A 20,755-nucleotide genomic window follows, 5' to 3' on the forward strand; every position below is an offset into this window, starting at 1 on the left:
TAGCTGTGAAGTTTGGCGGGTTTACATGCCGTTTGAGCATGTAAGCAAACACAATTCAGTTTTTAAAGTTTGTCACACTGGCTGGGGGATGAACAAAAATGATTTTCCACTCCCGAGCAGGAGTTCTTATTGATATACAACACATATCATGAGCATAAATCACAATTTAAATGTTAAATCTGGGAATATTCTCTACTTTACACTGACTTCAAAGTATATTAAATACAGATGTGTTCCTTTTATTCCCATAATCATCAGCTCCACAATACCATCTAATGACAGGATGAGCATCTGCTGCACCCTAATTACCACCATCACAAGCTAGACACCAAAAGAGACACCAGACCTGTCATTAAAGAGTATAATGGAGCAGCGATTGTGACTCCTACGCCCTCGCTTTTGTCATTGTGCATTTAGTAGTTTGAGTGTAGCAATAACACAACAGCAGTGCTGCAGAGTCTTGCGTCATCACATCATCTAGATAGGAAATCTACACATAGATGTTCAGTTCACAAGTTGCTTATTTTATTATTTTTTGCCTTATTCTGCCAGTGCACTACGTTTCAGATGGACGTTTTTTGAGGAGCATGTTACATCTCCAAGTGGTGTTTTGTATGCTCGTATTCCCTCATTGTTTCTATTTAATGTTATTTTGATAACCTCATGTGAGCTGTATGAATTTTGTTGGATCTCTCTTTATAAAGTTGCCTAATTTTGTTTTGAGTAAGAATAAAATGAGATTTAAAAAAATGATAATGTGTTTTGTGTGAAGTTGTCAGGATGAATTTTAGACTTTTAAAGGGGGCGACTACCAAGGGGAGGCAGAATTTTATCATATCAAGCTGCATTTGGAGTTCAGGCAGGTGGTTCCATCTAAACAGAATTGTATAACAAGCAAATTTGATGCATGCAAATTCATACAGACAGAAGTTATACCATAGGAGGCAAACGTTTTGTCTCCTAAATGAAGTGACAATCAGGAAAATAGACAAATACAACAAACATGGCCCACAGCTGCTTGAAGGGGTTCATATTTCATGTGTTCAAGTGTTTTTTAGATTGGATTTCCCCACTAGTGTCGTTTTATGATGCACCAGTGAAAACTTCATTACCACTATGGATGCTTTTTTGCTTTTATTATAACTATAAATGAAAAAAATATATAAACAGCTATACATGAATATATACAAAATGAGGTTTACAAGAAGGAGGATAAAACCTATGCACATTTGGCGGCACAGCAGACTAAGTAGACAACACGCTAAATAGGAACATTAGGATTTTTCCCACGAAACTCAATCATAATAGTCACCAAATTTAACTGATGTAAAAGTGCGTCACGAGGACAAATATGACAAAGCGAAAACAAACACATGCAGACAAATTCCTCCAAATTGAGGGAATAAGGTCATGAAAAAGAAAAAAAACGCAGACAAAAGTTAAGTAATGTTCAGGAATCTGCAATATAAAGCTGCATATACAGTCTTTCCAGGCAGTAACTGTTCAAATGAATGCTGCTATTGCAATACTATATTTCATGGTCGTGTAAATTCTTTTTTTATTCACACTCAGATGGGCATTTTGAGGAGGGCACACTCTGTCAGTAGTGTCAGGGTGGTAATCATGTATTTGCTGTTGGAGATCTGAAACGAAAGGAAACAAATATTAGTACAACACTTATATTCCTTATGTGTGTGTGTGTGCATTTTGCTTAAAATCGTTTCTGTGTTGATGGTACCTTGATTCTACCGTTGCACTTGGCTGAGCCCAGTGCTGTGGACACTTGGTTCAAGCTTCCTGCTGACAGATCCAGCCTGAAGTGTCTGTAGAAGTGGCTCTTCAGCCGCTGCGTGAACCTCCTCACTTCCTCAATATCAACCATACTCTCATCTTTCATCTCCTCCCCGCCCTCGTTATCCTCCTGGCGATCCTTTCTCACGCTGCTCCACAGCTCCCAGGCGTCTTGGGCGTTAACAGTGTAGGTGACCTGCATTGGTGGCACAACTGGAAGAGTCCAAATCATTTTGAGGTTCTTGATGCTGGACTCCATGTGGCAGTTAGTCCATAATGCCACCAGCCATTGCAGGCTCGTGTCGCTGATTTCCAGCGGGCCAAAGCAGCAGTCAAAGGTCTGCTGGAACCAGGATTTGACCAAAGTAGTGAAACCCTCCGGCCCACTGCTGCCGAAGAGTGGCAGACAGATGAAGTCTTTTAGAAGCGAGCGGATGTAGTCAGGGTTGCCGTTGATACAAGTCAGCCAGCCTCTCCATACTGACTTCTGTGGCTCATCCTGCCTGGCAAACAAAGGCTTTGAATGGATCTGTGGTGGGAAGAAAACACATGCTAGTTAGTCTCACACAGAAAACACAAGACATGTCACTGAGTGAATGGTCTCTTGTGGTTGACTGGCTTGAGGCACATCTGTTGTATGAATATCAAGTCCATGTTTTTTTTAAAATGTTAAGTGTAAGATTTAATGCATACTCCTTCTCCTTTTTGAAATGATGCTACTACATGGTTAGTCTACTTTTGTTCCTGAAATATATAAATAATTGATCATAAAAATCTCCCATAGTGGTGTCTAAGCCTGTAACATTCTACATATTTTAAAGGCCACATCAGCTCAGTATGTCTATGATGTATTTTAAACAGCCTCTCTTTGGAGACAATATTTTCACTTATTTATGCCTGAATGGAGAGCTAACAAACATTTTTTTTAATTCATCCTGCCAAATCCAGGGCTTTTGCAGTATTTTTCAGCTGGAGTACATAGTAGTGTTTTACCGAAAGCACATTCCATCCTTCAGAATTCAAATATTTCAGGCTGATTCAGTTGGTTGTCTAATCTTGAATCCACTCATCACAGTACATACAATGTGTGTATTTCTTTCTCAAGTGAATGTGATATGTACAAATCCCACTTTGTACCATATATCCAAGGAGCTGAGACTAGCTTTGAATTGAAAACAGAAAAAAAACCACTTTCTTTCAGGTAATATCACTGAACCCAAAGGAAAAAAACAACACTATCAGCCTGAAAAGCTTCTTTATGCCTCTATAGAATCCTGTGCTTACCTGTATAAAGACAGTCTCAGCATCATCATCTGTCTCGACCATCCCCTGCACCACGGAGAAGGAGACTCTGAAGCTGCTCTGGAATCCGTCCACCTCCACAGCCAAACCTTGCTGCTTCTGTGCAGCAATAAACGCTGAGAGCTGCCTGGAGTAGCTCTTCAGCTGGGTGTGTCTGAACTGGTAGAGAGGAGTGACATAGGACAGCTGCCAATCCGTTTTCATCAGTAAGGCCAGCTGCTCGGGGTTCACCTTCTCCTTTGACAAGGAAAGAAGAGGAGAGGATTGAGATGACCATTCTGTGTTTCACTTCTCAGAAATGAAAATGTAGCCATTGATTATGCGTGTTTCATGAAATAATAACTGATTAACATGTAAAACAATGACCTGGGGTGACTCACTGTGATATCGTGTGACTTTGGAGCTCTTCTGCTGGTGTTGAGCCTCTGTGCTGTCAAAGCTGGGGTGAAGCCAAGACGTGAAGCAGCACCTAAGCAGCTGCGGTACGACTGCCGGTAACTCTTACTTTTGCTCCTCCTCTGAACTACAACACTGTTGAGGGGAGTCCTCACCACACTGGAAAGCATACACAGATCATCACATTAGTGTCCTTTGATGTTTATTGTACAAGTTAGTAATACAGGTAGTCACTGCATTACTCTCTGTAGAACCTGTAGTCAAGGTGTGTTTCAATATAGAGTATATGTACTATTGCTATGATCAAGTTTTCTTACATTATGAAATAAACTTTTACAGAAGAATATTTAATGTTCATAAAATAAGAGTTTGGGCTGAGTATTGCATGAGATCCGTTGGTTCCACATGAATGAATGTTTCCTTCAGAGCAAGAGTAGCAGCAGCATCACACAGAGGGACCACAGCCCTGCTTTGTTATGATATGATCTGTTAGCAATAGCATAGCTCGAGGAATCACTGTCCAGATACTGCACGTGTACTTATCACATATGTAAACAAAATAACGAGAAATATAACACGAAACTTTAGATAATGCACCACTTTGTCAGTAAAAGTGAACATATAACACTTTGGGAACACATTCACTGATTTTTGGAGGAAAACTACTGCATAAATACGCGAAACATATAAACAAAGTGGAACTTCGACCAAATGCAGTGCTCCTTTGGGTATGGGATATGTGCCGGATTTAAAAGTGGAAGCAAAGGACTCGCCAAAGGTCTGTCCGGGTGTCTACATTTCATGCAAAGCAAAGCAGTATTAAACTAAGCTAACGTTACTCGATAATTGAATGTTTGGGGTGATGGTGTCCTCACACAGGCGAAAACGGCATGTATCGGTTCTAATATACCAGTAACATCATTAGGATGTTTCAGTTGTCGCAAAACACAGCAACAAAAATATTGCAGCAGAAAATGTTGTTTTTTTGCAATGAAACAGAAAGTTATACCTAATTTGATGTCGCTCCATGTCTGGCTTGTCGACCGAAGCGGAATTAAACCGGAAACAAATTTGAATATCGCGCTTTCCCAGAAGTCTACGCGGTTAGAATCGACCAATCACATTAAACCAAACAGGAAGTGGGGTTTTTTTAACAAGTATTTTTTATTTTATTTTATTTTTTACAGTAAAGAGAATATAAAACATGAGAATCATTCCATTTTTAGCAATATAATTAATGAAAAATACAAAATGAAAAAAGAGAGAACGGTAGGAATAGGCTTCAAATAATAAAATAAAACTAAACAAACAGCAAATGTTCTATGGCAAAAAAGGAAGTCAACTAAAATTTGACTTTTAGGGCTGATTCCAGCTATAGCTTCAGGAGGAAATTAAAGAAGAAATTAATTACAGGCAGAAAAGTTCGACAACGTATACATTTACATTCATGAACTATGCAGACTATTTGTGTGTAGTTGTATTACTTAGACTAGTGAGGGGAACTTTTCATTTGGGGAAAAAAACTCCTCACGGTAAATATTAAAGTCCCCCACCGCTCAAAAATGTTTTTTCTTTTTGTTCCTACAGTTGAATGTTTGAGATTCACTGTACAGAATGATATGTGTGCATCTGCTGAAAGTGGAAAGTTTCTCTGCACCCATTGAAAATCAAATTTTAAGGGGTGGGCCTATGAGCAGGATTTGTGACATCACAACTAGTTTGGAAGCCCATACTGGTCCAATTTTCAGCTTAAACAAAAAAAATTAATACATGTAGATTTGCATGTTTGTAGATTCTGGGGGAATAGATGTAATTTTAAGGAATTTAACAAGATAATCATACTTCTTTGTGGAGAAACCATATCAGACAAATTATTATTCAAAGAAGACTATTTTATATACATCTTAAAGAATGTCTGGAGGGGATCTTTAAAATTTAAGGTTAAAACTTGGGCTTTGGTCAAAGCTATGGTTAAGTTTAGGTTACGGTAAGGGTTTGGGTTAGGCATATGGTGATCTGGTTAAGCTTAGGGTAAGTCTCCTAGGAATTAATGTAAGTCAGTGTCCCTCTAAGTGACAAAAACAATATTGTGTGTGTGTGTGCGACTAAGGGGCCCCCAGTTTCACATGCAACCACCAAAACCGTTCCCCTCCCTGTTGCCATGGAAACTGTGCTCTTCTCTTTTTTTCTTTCCCCATGTATAGTGCTTCCCCACTTTTTCTTCTTTCCTTTCTGTCCTTCTTGCCATATACTCTCCTCTTTTGTTCCTCCCATTTGCCCTCACCCTATATTTGTGTGAGCACCCTGTGTTCATGTTTTTGCATGTGTATGTTTTACAAAAAAATAGCTGTGCATTGAATGCCGGGGTTTTCAATAGCACATACACTCCCATGTACACAGTATGATGACCACATCAACAGCCAATCAGATTACCCGTAGCTGCTGGTGGGCTTTAACCAATGGGGGAAGCTTGCAGATGATGTGTGAGCAGAAGGGATGCAGCACCATGGAAACTGCAGAGGGTGCCATGAGAGAACAGCGCGCCCTAGTGGCACCAAATGTCTGTTTACTACAGTCTGCATGGCTTAGTTCACCTTTTTGCTTGGGAGAACTTTTGTCATGTGGTGTTTCTTTGTTGTCCATCTCAAACTTCTGTTTATGTGAGTTTCTTTTTTGTTAGAGTCTTTTTTTTGTCTCTAATTGGTGTTGATTTCTCTCAAAGTTCAATATTATTAAATTAAATTGATAGCTTCTATCATTTTTCTAGTGTATGTGTGTATGTAGTGGAAAAGTTGAATTTCCCAAATGAAAAAGAAAATATTTTTGGTCATAATCTACTTTATGAAATAATATTGAATATTTATTGTGTGGTAGGAAGGCTGCTGAATTTGGTGGAATACTACTCATAGATTTAACAGATTTTAGTTCATTATACATAAAATAAAATGGATCAAGTTGGATAATTGCTGGAAAGTGATGTTATCCTGTTGAGATTTTCTGTGTTGTTTCAACTTAAAGTCTCTGTCAGAACTTCACATTCATTTATTGCAGTCTTTCCTCGTGTATTGGCCTTCAGGAGATGATGCTCAAAATGGAGCAGTGGGAGGTATTTGATTCCCTTCAACACCTCTAGGGGGCATCACCAACACATCTCAGGGCTGGTCTTCCCACACCTGAGGAAAATGCACCTGCGTCCCTGCACCTGCTCCAGAGGAACTCCTGCACCTGCAGAAAGATTACATGACAGTAAATGGACTTAATCCTAACATTATTACACATTAAGTGTCTCTAACACGCTCCTTCAGGGCCCTTTGCCAAAACGTTACCCATTTGATACGAGAAAATGCCTCAGAATCATACAAATTCCAGTGGGTTAAACATCATAATACACACACCTGAGTCACTGTCAAATAGCGTCAAACAAATTAAATAATAGACACCAAGCTGTCACTAATTTTGCTGAGGAACCTCCCTAAGGACCCATGGGAATTTGGGAATCAATGAAAAGGAAATGCAATCGTCCATCTTTATATTGTATGTGAATGAAAAGGTTTATTCATATGGCTGACAGTCAATATATGGGAAACGAGAAAATTTAGAGAGGTATAAACTGCATGTTAAAAGGATGGAGATAAGAACGGGAAAGGCTGACGTAAGGTGATGGGGTTTGGGCGGTCGGCGCTTGCGCGGGATAGACTGGATGCAACCGTTGGAGGAGATTAGGAAACTGCGCCTAAATCGGACCCCCAATCTACGCCATCTTGGCTCGAGCTGCGCTGAGGTACGATTTTCGGAGCCCACTTACACGGGCCATTTCGGCTCCGACTGGACCAGTTTCTTGGATGACAGAGGGAGGAGCCTGGGGTTTCTGGAAGTCGGAGGAACAGCCAGTCAAAGCCAGCCAGCCAGCATCTGAACTGGAGGCAACGGTGGACGAAGAGTCGGCTGTGTTGGGATATAATTTCAAAATTCATAAAGCGCAGACGATGTATGCAACATAACGGTCGTCGACATGAACGTGAAGGTCTTCCGTTTGGGCTCGGGAAGCTGAAGCATACTGCAGCCCGGTCACATTACGTTTTTCGGTGGGATAAGCCATCTGTGATACACTGGGTGTGCACAGCGCAATAACGGTACGAGCCAACCGGTTATTCCATCGACAGCTAGCTCATAATAACCAGGCTAGCCAACCATTTTCGAGAGCTTGCGGTGAAGGGAGCATCTTGGTCGGTGCAGTGAAGTGTCCGCGGATGCTGCTGAGGGAGCCCACTACTACTTGGCAATATCCAGCGGTAACAGACAGACCTGAGGCATGCAAGGAGGGGTGTTTTTCTGCAAACGAGCGAGGAAATCTCCACGCCCTGGGGTCTGGTCTGTGGTTACTATCTAGCTAGCTCGCTGGCTAGCCAGCCGACCAGGAGAGCAGCTCAGGGGAAGGTGGGGCCGCGGAGTGACAGCCTCGGACGCCAGCTAGTGTGGCTAGCCGGCTAACTTGGACTCTTTGAGTGACCACTGGTGTTCCTGCTTTTAATTACCGACAGGCTGCAGCCTTGCACAGTCCCTGTTGAGCAAGAAAATACGTTATCATTGATTCCTCCAAAACCCGTGTGGGTGGGATATCTTGTGTAGAGCATCCTCGTTTACCTGTAGACCATGGCGGACGACGACGTGCTGTTTGAGGATGTCTACGAGCTGTGCGAGGTGATTGGAAAGTAAGTACTGTCGTTAAACCTGTCCACCTCCTCCACTATTTGCTTGTTTTTGACTGTTGTGGTTGTTGATACATTATCCCCTCCGTTTGCTCACACGCTGCACAGCTGCAAGGGCGGTCGCTAATTGGCAGGGGTGCTGTTTTCATGTGTAGGCCCGCAGGTTTTTCAAGGGGAAAGTTTGCAGGGTGGGTGAGGTGAGGTCACTAAGTGCAGTGGTCTTTTTACTTTACATGGGGATTAATAACATAATTTCCTGGTGTAGTCAGAGTAGGAGACAGTTTGTGACCCCTCGACATCCCTGCACGAATATGAATTTACAAGCCTGAGTTCAAACTTTTTTGATTAAACGTTGAAAATGTGGAGTACTGTAGGTCTTGTTGTCCATCCACTTTGTTTCAGTGCACTCCATAGTTGAAAAAGGTTTCTGCTGCAAGTCTCCACTAATGCCATTTTTTACAGTTGGTGAAGAAATGCATTCTTTACTGAGGTGGCAGACTATCAGCTAGGGTTAAAAACATGGGACATGTGAAAGAATCATCTGGCTGCACACCTAAAATGGCCTGTAGACAGGTTTTTTCCCTTTTCCTAAACCCCCTGTTTGACATTAACCATACCTATATACAGTTACAGGCAGACTGGCTAGATGGTCAAACACTCAGTGGGTGTCAAAGTGTCAGAGGAAGCATAGAAAAAACTGGAGTGGTTTTCATATAAACCAGGAGATTGGCAAATGCACATTCAAAACATCAGACGCAAGGCTTCAAAGTGCCATGAAAATTGCCACAGTATGCATGTTTCTTCTGTGTGGCGGCTCCTCCACTCCTCCTGGAAGTGAGGCTTGAAGGCTGACAGGCCCATTGCAGTCCTGGGCCACCACCAGTCAATCCCCTCCCCCCCCTAGAAGCTTCACTCACTGGAGGTCTGAGGGTCCATTAAGTTTGTGCTAGGGGAAAGGCACACTCTCTCTAGACCCTCAGGCACTGTTCTTTATCCTGAGACTTCCTGTTGCCTTGGTTACTAATTGATGGTTGGTCCAGGACCACTACCTTGGAGTCCCAGTAACGGATACAAGGAGGCACTGGTGCGAGTTGGTGCGGTAACGATGCAATTCATCTAAAGATTTATATGATTTTATGTGACAGAACAACTAGGGTTGTAAATTCAGGAAACTGGAAAGATAACCAGACATTGTGAATGTTAGATTAAAAAAGTGTGTTTCCATATTTTAATTTGTTTTTCTTGACTCTAGTACTGGTCCAAAAAATATTTTCTTTTTTCAGTAGTTTGTTTTATCACCTTAGCTGTCAGGTAAACAGAGTTTGATGCCAGCTACTCTTTTTGGAAATTATTAGTGTATAATGTAACACCTGCATAACCAGCATGGAGTACGAAATTGGTAAAGGATTTAGTAATCTCCGCTCATTTGTTATCCAAAAGCAAACACTGCCAGATAAAGTTATTTGCAACACTTTCTGAGCTAGAGTGTGTTATGCAGGTGTAGTCACACCTCCCAGACAGGACAGTAGAGGAGTAATACATGAGATGGGAGTAGTCTGGACAATATCTTAAGCTGTAGTAAAGGAGCAAGATGCCACATATATGTCACTGAAAAGACCAGAAAATCCCTCTTATTCTGTCAGTTCTTTTGTGAATCTGCAGTTGATGGATCAAGTGTGTTGAGTTCGGGTGTCTTGGGATGTGTTGCAGGAAGAAGGAGGGGATCATTTTTCCTCAGCCCGAGGTGGGAGGGGAAGGAAGGTTGAGGCAGATCAATGGAGACAAGTGGAGTTGGGAATGGGATGGCCCTGAGGCTAAAGATATAAATAATGCCAGGAGACATTGACTACATCACTCTGCCATCTCCCACTTTGTTTTTAACGTCATGTTCAGCACCACTGTAGGTAGTGGACAACATGGCAGACGGCTGAAACCTGAGGACTCAGATTAATAAAAACGTGAAATGGAAATCATTAATAGCCACAGGAAGCCATCACCAAAACCATACAGCATGTTATCTTTTCTAGGTAGAAGACATTCCTGCTCCTAATCCTCCTTCGCCCAAATATGTTTTATAACAGAAGACAGGTCATTTTGTCATGTTAGGGGATAGCCAGATTGATCTCCACACCAAATTGATAGATGGTAGGATGTAATTTGGGCATTTAGTGGGTTAAATGGTTTGACAGTACTATGTTGATGAAGGCCTCTTCCAGGCTTATTGCGTTTTGCCATGTTCTTATCCTCTATATGAAATTCGGGAAGACTTCTCTGACTCTGACTGAATGTGAGACATATCTGTTAGTTCAGAAATGTCCAACCAACATGAAAGTTTTGTAGGTTAAAGTGTTGTAAAAACCTGACCTTGATGAAGACTTCCTCCACAATGTCTGATCAGGGGACACTAATTGAAAAATACTATAACTGAGAGTCAATAACATTAACAAATCCTAGTAAGTTTGTTGTAATTAGTTTGTCCATTACCTCCTGCCATAAGGGTGTAACAGTTGTCATGGTGATTGTCTCACATTATTGAATGATCTTGGTGCCGTCGTATACTCGTGTGACTCTCACTGACCTTTGACCTCAACTCCTTTCAAACTTGTACATAAACCCTATTATCCAGCCTGTCCCTCCCTCCGACTTCTATTGTTGTTCAGAGGAGTCGTCTATTATTGTCCCTGATCGGCTTGTGTCTGAGAGGAGCAGCCAGACTGGGTGGGATTGAGAGCATTGGGTTGCCATCACTGTACAGTCATCATCTCGTTGTAAAGAGAGGCATGTTCAGAGTGATTTCTACTGAAAGACGGTTAGTAAGTTCATTTTGGAGAAAGTTTTTTTGTATGAAGTTATAGACTTAATATATACATTTTTCCTTTGATGTTATTTTCCTTATATAACTAGTGTCTGATATATCATAGTATTTATTTTTTAGATTGTGTTAAGGCACTGTGAATGCACATGAAAGCACCAACATAAGCTATTAGTCTTCCGTGATCGTTTTGTTTCAGCGCGTCCTCCTTCTTCTCATTATATCCGACAGAAAGATGTGCTTTTGCTTCACTGGCAGCACAGAACTCCGAGCCAAAGCGCAGGAAGTCAGAAATATTTGAACTTTTGGCAAGTTGGACCCTCGATATATCAGGTCTTGTAGTTGCATGGCAACTGCAAGAACTGCATATGTCTGTGCAGCATTGCAATAAAGAGACACATGGGCTGCGTCTGATTTTTACAGCTTATGCATGTAAATGTTCTTTCAGCTCCCCTGTGGTTATACTAGCCTTATTTCAGCAGAGGAAGATCAGACAGGTCAGGTGTCATTTCGACTTCTGACTGGATTAACTGCAGTGAAAGATGACATGGGCTATTGAACAGGCGTAGGTGGTGCAGGCCCTGCTCATTATGTGCTCAGTTTGTAGTTGACATAGTAAATATATGATGAACATAATGCAGTAACCACAGGCCTGTTTTTGAGATTTCAGCTCTAGTTTGGCAAAGCACTGAAGCAATTAAATCCTTTTCTGTCTGTAATAATTGTGTTTGAATAGGAGTTAAGTTGTTGAGAAGCACTATTGGAGTCACAGTGCTCTTTATTTCAGCCCTGGGGTGCTCATTAGAGCCAAGGATATTGGGATGTGCGACTCACTCTAAACCACTGAAGTAATCAGTCCTCTGGCTTTTTCTGGGTTGGTTATTTAAATTGCTCGGACAACACTTAAATCTTAAATTTCCATTGTTTTTTTAGAATAGCTTAAGAGGTCTAATGATAGTTTCTCCCCAAACAGATGCAATCTTCAGCATACAAATCTTACACAAAATGCTTTGCTGCAGGAAAGCCAAATTGTTCAGTCACTAGTAGCATTTGCTGTAGTTTGTCTTAACTTTAAGCAGTTAGATAACAACTATAATTGTACTTTATCAGATGTTTTAAGTAGCGTCGAGCAGGTTTAATCAGTAAAATAGATAAGGCACGGTTATTGAGGAGATATTTAGTATTATCCTTGCAGCTTGATGTAGCTCTCATCTCGCTGACTGATTTGTCTTATGTGTGTCAACATGTGATAAGAAGAGAATGTCTACGTGTCTGTATTTGTCCAGTTATTTTAAGCCAGATTTAATTTTCAGATGTTAGTGTGAAAATCTCAGAAATGGGTGTAAAATGCATATCATCATTATGATCATCAATCATTATCTCCAGTCTAAAACTGTAAGGTATTTTATTTACAATGATGTAAAGAGACAAGCAGCAAATACGCACATTACATAAGCTATACCTGAGAAATGTTTGGCGTTTTTGATTATTAAATCACATAAACAATATGTTGATTATTAGAATAGTATATTTAACTAACCACAACCCATGGGGAGGATTTGGCATAGTTATCTGTTTATTGGGTACACCATGAGGCCATATTTGGTGATATTGCCATTTTGGATTGTACATGAAGGGGTTTTCCTACTATTCTGTTCCCTCATGTATGTAAAGGGAGAGACTGTCATTCAGCTGGAATAAACACGGGGTTCAAGCCCCCGCGTTGGCAAGCATCCACAGCTGGAGTGTCCTGAAGCAAGACACTGAATTCCTGCTGGGATCAATAAAGTATCACTGTCATATTCCCATCTGTTTTGTCGAGGAAGATATCACGAGAGCAATTTTTGCGTCATTAAAAAGTAATGTATGTCTTCTCAGCGGAGATGCACCGATACTGATATTGGATATCGGTGCGATACGGACTCAAATAGCTGGATCGGGTATCGGTGACAAAGAGCCGATCTGGTATCGGATACCATTATTTTAATAAATAACAATTCAGTAAATGTATATCTATGTATTTATTTGTTACATTTTGTTTTACAGAGTTAGGAAAGCAATGTTTTTGCCTTATGAAAGAATGATGCCAGTCTCTTCCACACAGCTTATTGATTAAACACTGGTATCGGATGGGTGCTCGCTATCGGCTGATACCCAAAGCCCAGGCATCGGTACTGAGACTGAAAAAGTCGGAACGGTGCATCCCTACTCCTCAAGTGGTCTTTGGCGTTAAAAAGTGATGTGCGGCGCTGTGTAACATATAGGGTAGACAGTTTATTATATAGGCACGGCAGTCTTAATTGTTTTCTTTTCATTAGAGCGTTTCTTGGCTTTGTGGTGAAGTCCCATCTCCGTGTACAGTATATGCTCCTTTTAGCTGCCCACACACACACACACACAGTAGATCAGCAGTTGTGAATGGACAGTGTCAAGTTGAAGCTTTCTTTCAGACTATAAGGCCGGACTCTTTAGGGGGAGGTTAAACAACCCTGGATCCGCTTCTGGCCTATGTAGCAAAAAAAGGATTTTCTGCCAAAGCTTTGGAGCATCCTGAGGGTATCTCTGCTCTAAATTTTAGTTTGCAACCCGAATGCTAATTTCCCCGCTAATATTTAAAGGGTTGTTAATTTGCATAAGGAAGCACTCTGGATTACTGTCGCTCAGACATTCACAGACTACAGTTGAAAAGCGTTGAACTATGTTGAACTTGTTTAATTAACAGCTTTTAACTTGATCTCAGTTTGGGCAGTAGGTCAAATAGCACTTATCCTGTAAGCCTTCTGCTGGAATCAAATATTTCTGTAGGATGAATAGACAACCACTGATATTGTCAGCTCTTTGTATCCAATGGCATCACCATTAACTCAGCTATTTTTAAGGCTGTTTGAAATTACTAGCATACATGGCAAAGCATAAAAAGTTTAATTACACATTAAACAAACAAAGAATCAGTTAAATTTGATCCCGTCTATTTGAAGCTGCTGATTATTTTTGGCATATCACTGTTGATTCCACTGTTTATATGGTGTGTGTGTGTGTGCGTGTGTGTGTGTGTTAGTAGCGAGGTTGGGCTGAATGCAATAGATTTTCAGAAAAAAAAGTTGGAGGGTGTGGAGAAAACGTCTTGTGTATGCTTGTCACTGTATGCCACTGATGATGTGTGCAGTGACAAGTCCAGATAAGATGCAGTTTACTTGGCCTGGGATTAGAACCCATGAACAGCACCAATAACCTGAGAATCTCAGACAAATTGCATTTCCGTGTCCCACAGCTGAACAAACAATTTTTTCACTCAATTTTTTTTTGGGATAAACTAACAAAGAGAGTTATGCTAGCTCCTGGCCACAGCTAGAGAGCTGCTTTAAGCAAATATGGTCACTCTCAGGAGAGCAGTCCGGGTGATGTTGAGACTGGAGCTACAGATGTGTTCTGTTCCTGTTTGGTCGAGAGAGAAAAAACAGACCTGAGAAGACATTTGGCTCATGTCCAGCATCATAGTTTTTTAAAAAAGCACCTAACATCCAGTCTTTCATTTGCATGGAGCAGAGAGTAGAAATGAGCCAAGGAGCAGTCTGTAAAGATTGCCACTTCGGGCTAATGTTTGATGACTGCTGCCGTCGGATGTGAGCCATGTGTGGGCGTTTTGTATGAGCCCACTCAGCACAGCTGCAGTGATGTCAGTACGGCATGCGGCCTCTCCTTTTCCTCACGCTCAGGCACACACACACACACACACACACACACACTCTATCTCTCTTACACTTGCTTGTTCTCTTAAATGACTGTATAATAGCCACTGTACATGGCTGAATGGTCATTTATTTTTTTTTAAATTTCAGATGATGACATGAATTGCATTTCAATTTATTAATAAATTAAATAGCAGCCACATCCCCCTCTCACTTGCAATACACAGCTGTTGTAGACACAACCCCCATTTGTGAATTGATTTTCAGTGTAGCTCCCTCGACTTGACAGCCAAGATTACAAATGGGGTTGATGCATAAAATCTGGCAGATTCAGCCAACTCTACCTCATTGCTTAATGGTGTTAATGAGTTTTATTGACACACATTAGATCGGTGCTAAGGTGGCCTTACTCATGCTGCATCTTTAATATCCCCGGGGTTACAGCCTGTGATTTGACTCCCCAAACCTTCAGCAGTCAAACACAGATCTGAAGCGATCGTAAGGTTGGAAAGGGGCTGTCAGAAGCTCCATCATAGTCAAACAGCACCCCACACCTTTGAGGCCCTCTTTTAATGGGAAACACAGCTGCTCTAGAACATCACACCAGGGGGGGCAAAGGTCAGCGGGGTTGTCAGATCATCACCAGGATTCCTGCGGACTCTGAGGGGGAGAGTGTTGTGTTTTTACGGTTCTCTCGGCCACAGTGTGCACATGCTGCCTGCTTTGTTTGTATGAGTTAATCATTACAGCAGATGTGAGGAACAAATGTGAGAGCAAATCAGATATAGCTTATATACTCGCAAACAAACATAGATTATACTGTCGGTTTGACACTGACGTTGTCAGGCAGGTTCATTGGCTAATTCAGTTAAAGCAAAAACTGTTAATGGCCACCGCTTTGCTTTCGCAAAATGGGTGTTGTTTTGTGTGTGTGTGTGTCTTGTCTGTCTGTATATATGTGTGTGTCTCCAGTAGCATTGGTTCCGCCTCTGAGGATTGTAGACTTTGGGAGATGTGGAGACAGCTGTAACACGGCAGGGGTGTGTGTGTGTGTTTGTGTGTGTGTGTATGTATGTGTGTGTGTGTCTGTGTCTGTGTCTGTGTCTGTAACTCTCACCGGGCATACGAGACAGAGAATGTGCAAATGTCTCGGCTTTTAATGTCTGTTCCCGCCACTTTGTTACTGATTTAATCTGCGTTGCTCTAATGGTTGGTGCTTTGGCATAATGAGAAAAATGATCATTTACGTCTGCCAGACTAATGAAATACAGGGTGCTATAATGTCTACATGTGAAGAGGGCCAATCTGTACTTCATAGATGGCCTGTAATAAGGTCCAGACTTGTATACAACAAACCCATGTGTCATTTTATCAGTAGTGATGTAATGATTCATCTAATGACTATTTAATCTTGACAAAAAATGAATCACTGACAATATCTCATTGGACATTCATCTCCTTTATGAAGTGAAAAGCATATAGTGAAAATAACAGCATTATTGTTAACATTAGATATATGATTCACTTAGTTACAGAGAAAATGATGAATGAGAATGAAAAAGTGTGAGGTGTCACTTTAATTGTGAGTAATTCTATGCTTTTGGCCGGGCTTTACACTGGACAACAATCTTTCCCAGAGGCTGTTACTACTGGAATTACCCTCAGCTGGTTCATGTTACCCAATAGGTATTAAGTATTTTATGACTTGTACCAATGCAGTTATATCAGGAAACACAACCTTACAATATCTGCCACCTCCTTTTGCGCAGAAATAAACCCTGTAGGGTAGGTCTCCCCAGCTCAGGTCTCTATAATAAAGCCTTTATTTTAGCTTTTACAGCTGTGCCACACACCGCTGCTCTATAATTCCCACTGGCACGAGCACGGAGGCTACGATGCGTGGCCAACCACCCACTGTAAATCCAGAATATCCAGAAACCGTGTCTGCCAGTTGCACTAGGCCGGTGAATGCAAGTGTGTATGTGTGAGGTTGTGTGCATATCATTATGAGTACATGTTTTCTGGTTGGTGGCTGTAATGTGTGCTAACTGACCTTGGAGCTATTACAGTTTGAATCTGACAAATCATGTGCACACAGAGAGATGTGTGTGCTTGTGTGTGTTTTTTTGGAGATGTCTGTGACTAACTCAGCGCGTGTGTGTGTTTTGCAGGGGTCCCTTCAGCGTGGTGAGGCGCTGCATCAACAGGGACACAGGCCAGCAGTTTGCCGTTAAGATTGTGGACGTGGCCAGCTTCACCTCCAGCCCTGGCCTCAGCACAGAAGGTGAGGAACACAGCAGACCTGGTTTTAACTGTGGCTTTGTTTAAATCTCGTGTTGTCATGCACTCGGAGCACCAGATGGGTAGGGTTTACAGAATCAGGACAAGAGAGGATAGTGTCACGGTATGTTGCCAATTACAGAGAATTAGACATTTAAACAGACTTATTTACACCTTTGACAAGTTTAACTAACCTTTTGAAGCGTTTTCTGTGCCGTAATGCAAACCCCACCAATCTGGTTCTCCTTGTAGGTTAAAACAAACGTTGGGAATAATCTGCAAATACTGTTTGGCTCCGATATCAAACAGCCAGGCCCACACACAGTGTATAGTGGCATACTCACACACAAATAAACGAGGCATTCACCAGATGAATAATATGTTGGAACTGCAAGTGTTTGCTGGTTTGTGTGTGTGTGTGTGTGTGTGTGTGTGTGTGTGTGTGTCTGTGTGTCTGTGTTGGTTAGGTTGTGTTGGTTAGGATTTGTGAGAGGTCTCACCATGTGGTTTTGTGCTTTGTCATAGCGAGGTCTGCATGTGTGTCTGCGAGAAAGAGAGAGGAAGGGAGGGATGGAGACAAAGATCATAGGTGTGTGTTGGTGGTAGTGTTGGCGTTCACTGTGTGCCATCTGTGAGGCCCCAGTCAGAGATTAGCCTGGCAGCCAATAACAGCAAGACAAGGAAATGACCCAAGGGAGGAGAAACAGTAAAAGTGGAGATTTACATCAGACATTTCCAAAACCAAAGTCTGCTAAATAATTTTGGACAGTAGTACGTTATCATGATGCTAAGACCAAATTTAATTACCTGAAAATATTAACCACCCACCTAATTATGTGATGATTTTCTTTCCTTAGAAATTTTGAATGTGTTGGAACAGTGCTGTTGTGCTCCTGAGTCTCTTCTAGCATGCTTCACTGTGTGGTTAGTTGCATCAATAATGGTAATATAACGTATACTGTAGTTTTCCCACTATTTATGGGATGACAAGAATATCCAGAGGGATGTCTTCAAATAGATAATGGACAATGGTTATGACTGTTCTGGAAACATCCCGCTGATGGAAATAAATTCTCGGGATGTCCACAATAATACGTTTATTGCTTTGTCATACTGTGACAATCACAGGTCAAGTCACAGGATTTGCTTTTGGTCTGTTGTTTTTTTTGGCTCTTTATCAGAACTTGAAGGCAGGGCTGTTTGTGATGAGCAGTGTCATTACTTTTGATGTTTTATAGACAACAATGTATTGTTTAATTTGTTTCAGTAATAATCTAAAAATGTAGAATGGGTTAAAAGGGTATGAATATTTTCAGTCCATTAAGAAGAGGATGTGTTGGATACACAACTTATAATAACATTTCTTTATAGCCTCTTCTGCATCCTTATATCTCTGCATACAGAAATAATCAGAATTTTGTATTTTGGCTATGGAAATAAGGTTGTTAATACATTTAGGACTGCAACTAATAAATATTTTAATTATCGATTAATCCATTATTTATTTTGGGGATTTATTGATTATTCATTTAGTCTATAGAATGTAAAGATACAGAAAAACATCCATCACAAGACTCCAGAGCTAAGGGGAGTCTCTTACAATGGCTTTTTTTGTCCAACCAACAGCCCAAAGATATTCTGTTTTACATGTCTTTATCATGTGTTCTTCACATCATGTTTCCAATGGCCAATAGCTATATGAGATATTATAAAAACAGAGATGACATTTAAATGCAGCACCTCATAAGCTTAACTTTTAAGTTAATATTCATGTGCATTTAAATGAAAGCTGAAAGGGTGAGACACAGCGAACACTTCACCTAAGATTAGAGGAAAGTAACATTTCTGACACTTTTAAAAAGTCCCAAGAGAAGAAATAAGCAAGTAGCCACTCAAAGTGGCAAGGTAGAGAACTGGGATGCTGCCAGATTTGGAGAGTGGATTCCTGAGGCCACATACCTGAGCTTATTATGAAAGAATCTGCGTCAGCATAAATGTGAGTGAAAAGGAAAAGAGGACAGAACTGCAGTCTGGGCCAAGTTACAAGCGGAATAACAAACATTTGTAGTTATATGTAAATATGTATTTGTGTATGTGGTGTGTGAGCATACGAGGGCGTAAGATGAACAAAAGTTTGATAGTGTAATTATGAGTTAAAGAGTATTGAGTAGAAGCAGAATGAGTCAACTCTCTAGATTTGTAGAATTTAATAAAGGTGAATGTAGAGATTGTTAGCAGTCAACATTATTCATCTGCAGGAGAAAAACAACAGTACAACCTGCAGTATTATTAGTAAGATGTGTTGTAAGTTGAGGTAATAACACATTGGAAATGTAATTCATCAGTATCCAAGACAATCTAACCAATGCATTCTTGACTTGACAGAGTGTTTTCAATAAGTTGTCTCTGTCCCACAAGCATGAGATGAGCATGAGTACATCAGATACAGACAGGGTTATTTCCCCCAAAACTATCATATAACAATTTGAGTGAAACGATTTAACGTTGCCTCACAAGCCCAGTCAAGTTTGGATCTTCTATGTATAAGTGATTTGGGATAGGCTCACTGGACGGCATCGGCTTCATTCAGATAGTTCCAGGCCTCTGTGGCTCCCTCCCTCTGTGCGAGCGGTTTCCTCGCTGCGGCGCGGACACTGGGCAGCATTGTTAAGTTCAAGAATAGATACTTGATGAGACAGGCCGGGGACGAGTGTAAAGAGGAGAGAAATAATGAAAGCAAGGGGACAGGAGAATGGGGGCTCTGTAGTGGGGACACAGCGTCATTTCTCCATGTTGCATAATGATACTTGTCTGTCACGACACAATGAGCGCACACACATACATACAAAGATCAGTAGACTTGCAGATGGGTAGTGGAGTGTGTAAATGAGATTTTTATGGAGTGAGGAGCTCAACAACGGCGCATTCTATCTGTCAGCCTGCCTTAGCAGTCTGTGTCACTGCTTGTCTCACCAGTTGTTGGTCATTCTCTTCAATATTGTCCATTTCCTTTTCTCGAAAGAGACAAGACTGTCTACTCTTCTCTATTTTCCATTCAGTATTGTTTTCTTTATTGTGCAAGTCAAAAGGCGAGGAATGCCACAAAGTCTTGTTATTAATCCGGATGTGGTGATAATGAGAACGGTGAGGTTGAAGAGAGCAAGCCAGATGTGCATTTGAATGTGTCATAGTGTTACATGTGGTGCTCCTTGTCTTTTTGTTCAATAATGGCTTGTTTGCTCGTCTGTCTGCCCAACTTGTGAGAACTCACCATGCCCCCTCAGTATCTATAAAGAAGAGTCTCCCTGTGTCTGGAAATGTAATGCTCTTTAACTCCCTCTGGTGGTCTAGTTGAGGTATGGCAGGTCTGTCGAGGTGTGAGATAAGGAGGTGGCGTGCTGAGAACGATCTTTTCACTTTTCATCCCCTTTACTCATTACCAAGAGGTGAGAAAAGATTTAACAACCCACCAACCACAAATGAACACCTCAGCGTAGTAGCTATCTGTCTTTTCAAAATGAACATCAGGGGAGGTTTCAAAGTTCATCTGAGGTGTTCATTTGTTTGGTGCATCCTTATCATGGTACTTTCCACATTTCATTAAAAGTATAAATCAAAAGAATTATATTATTTTGATTGTTAAAGCCCCCAAAACAAATTCTGTTTAAACTGTATTTGTTATGGGTTTGGTAACACTAACTATTTTATGCCACAACATCTTTGAAAATCTTTTTGAGCTTTAAAAGTTACTCTCCATATTATGTTTGGGTAAATAG

General features: G+C 41.0%; 2 protein-coding genes and 1 long non-coding RNA gene across 4 annotated transcripts in view; 1 reads left to right on the plus strand and 2 right to left on the minus strand.

The window, feature by feature from the left end:
- Window positions 1-1,533: 1,533 nt before the first annotated feature.
- cenpl (centromere protein L) lies at window positions 1,534-4,593 on the minus strand. Its single transcript, XM_042405006.1, has 5 exons — window positions 4,499-4,593; window positions 3,474-3,648; window positions 3,076-3,330; window positions 1,739-2,320; window positions 1,534-1,643 (listed from the first exon to the last, which is right to left on the minus strand). The coding sequence occupies exons 1-5, from the start codon at window positions 4,516-4,518 to the stop codon at window positions 1,569-1,571; spliced, it is 1,107 nt and encodes a 368-aa protein (XP_042260940.1). The 5' UTR covers window positions 4,519-4,593; the 3' UTR covers window positions 1,534-1,568.
- Window positions 4,594-6,513: 1,920 nt separating this feature from the next.
- Window positions 6,514-7,377, minus strand: LOC121891901. Its single transcript, XR_006094224.1, has 2 exons — window positions 7,295-7,377; window positions 6,514-6,714 (listed from the first exon to the last, which is right to left on the minus strand). It is a non-coding gene; the product is annotated as an uncharacterized LOC121891901 (long non-coding RNA).
- The window catches only part of LOC121891899 (peripheral plasma membrane protein CASK-like), a 47,433-nt gene continuing 34,030 nt past the window's right edge, over window positions 7,353-20,755 (plus strand). For both annotated transcript variants that reach the window (XM_042404532.1, XM_042404533.1), the window contains exons 1-2: window positions 7,353-8,201; window positions 16,871-16,983. In XM_042404532.1, the coding sequence (XP_042260466.1) occupies window positions 8,143-8,201; window positions 16,871-16,983 (172 nt within the window). In that variant the 5' untranslated portion in view covers window positions 7,353-8,142. The remainder of the gene's footprint in view (window positions 8,202-16,870; window positions 16,984-20,755) is intronic.

This window comes from Thunnus maccoyii, chromosome 24 (assembly GCF_910596095.1).
Source record: "Thunnus maccoyii chromosome 24, fThuMac1.1, whole genome shotgun sequence".
Taxonomy (NCBI): Eukaryota; Metazoa; Chordata; class Actinopteri; order Scombriformes; family Scombridae; genus Thunnus; species Thunnus maccoyii.

What these genes read in the sequence shown, in the direction of transcription:
- cenpl (XM_042405006.1), bottom strand. Translation starts at nt 4,518, where the DNA reads ATGGAGCGACATCAAATTAG. An exon ending in ATGGAGCGACATCAAATTAG is followed by an intron (nt 3,649 to 4,498) that starts GTATAACTTTCT and finishes TATGCTTTCCAG; the next exon opens with TGTGGTGAGGACTCCCCTCA. An exon ending in CAAAGTCACACGATATCACA is followed by an intron (nt 3,331 to 3,473) that starts GTGAGTCACCCC and finishes TCCTTGTCAAAG; the next exon opens with GAGAAGGTGAACCCCGAGCA.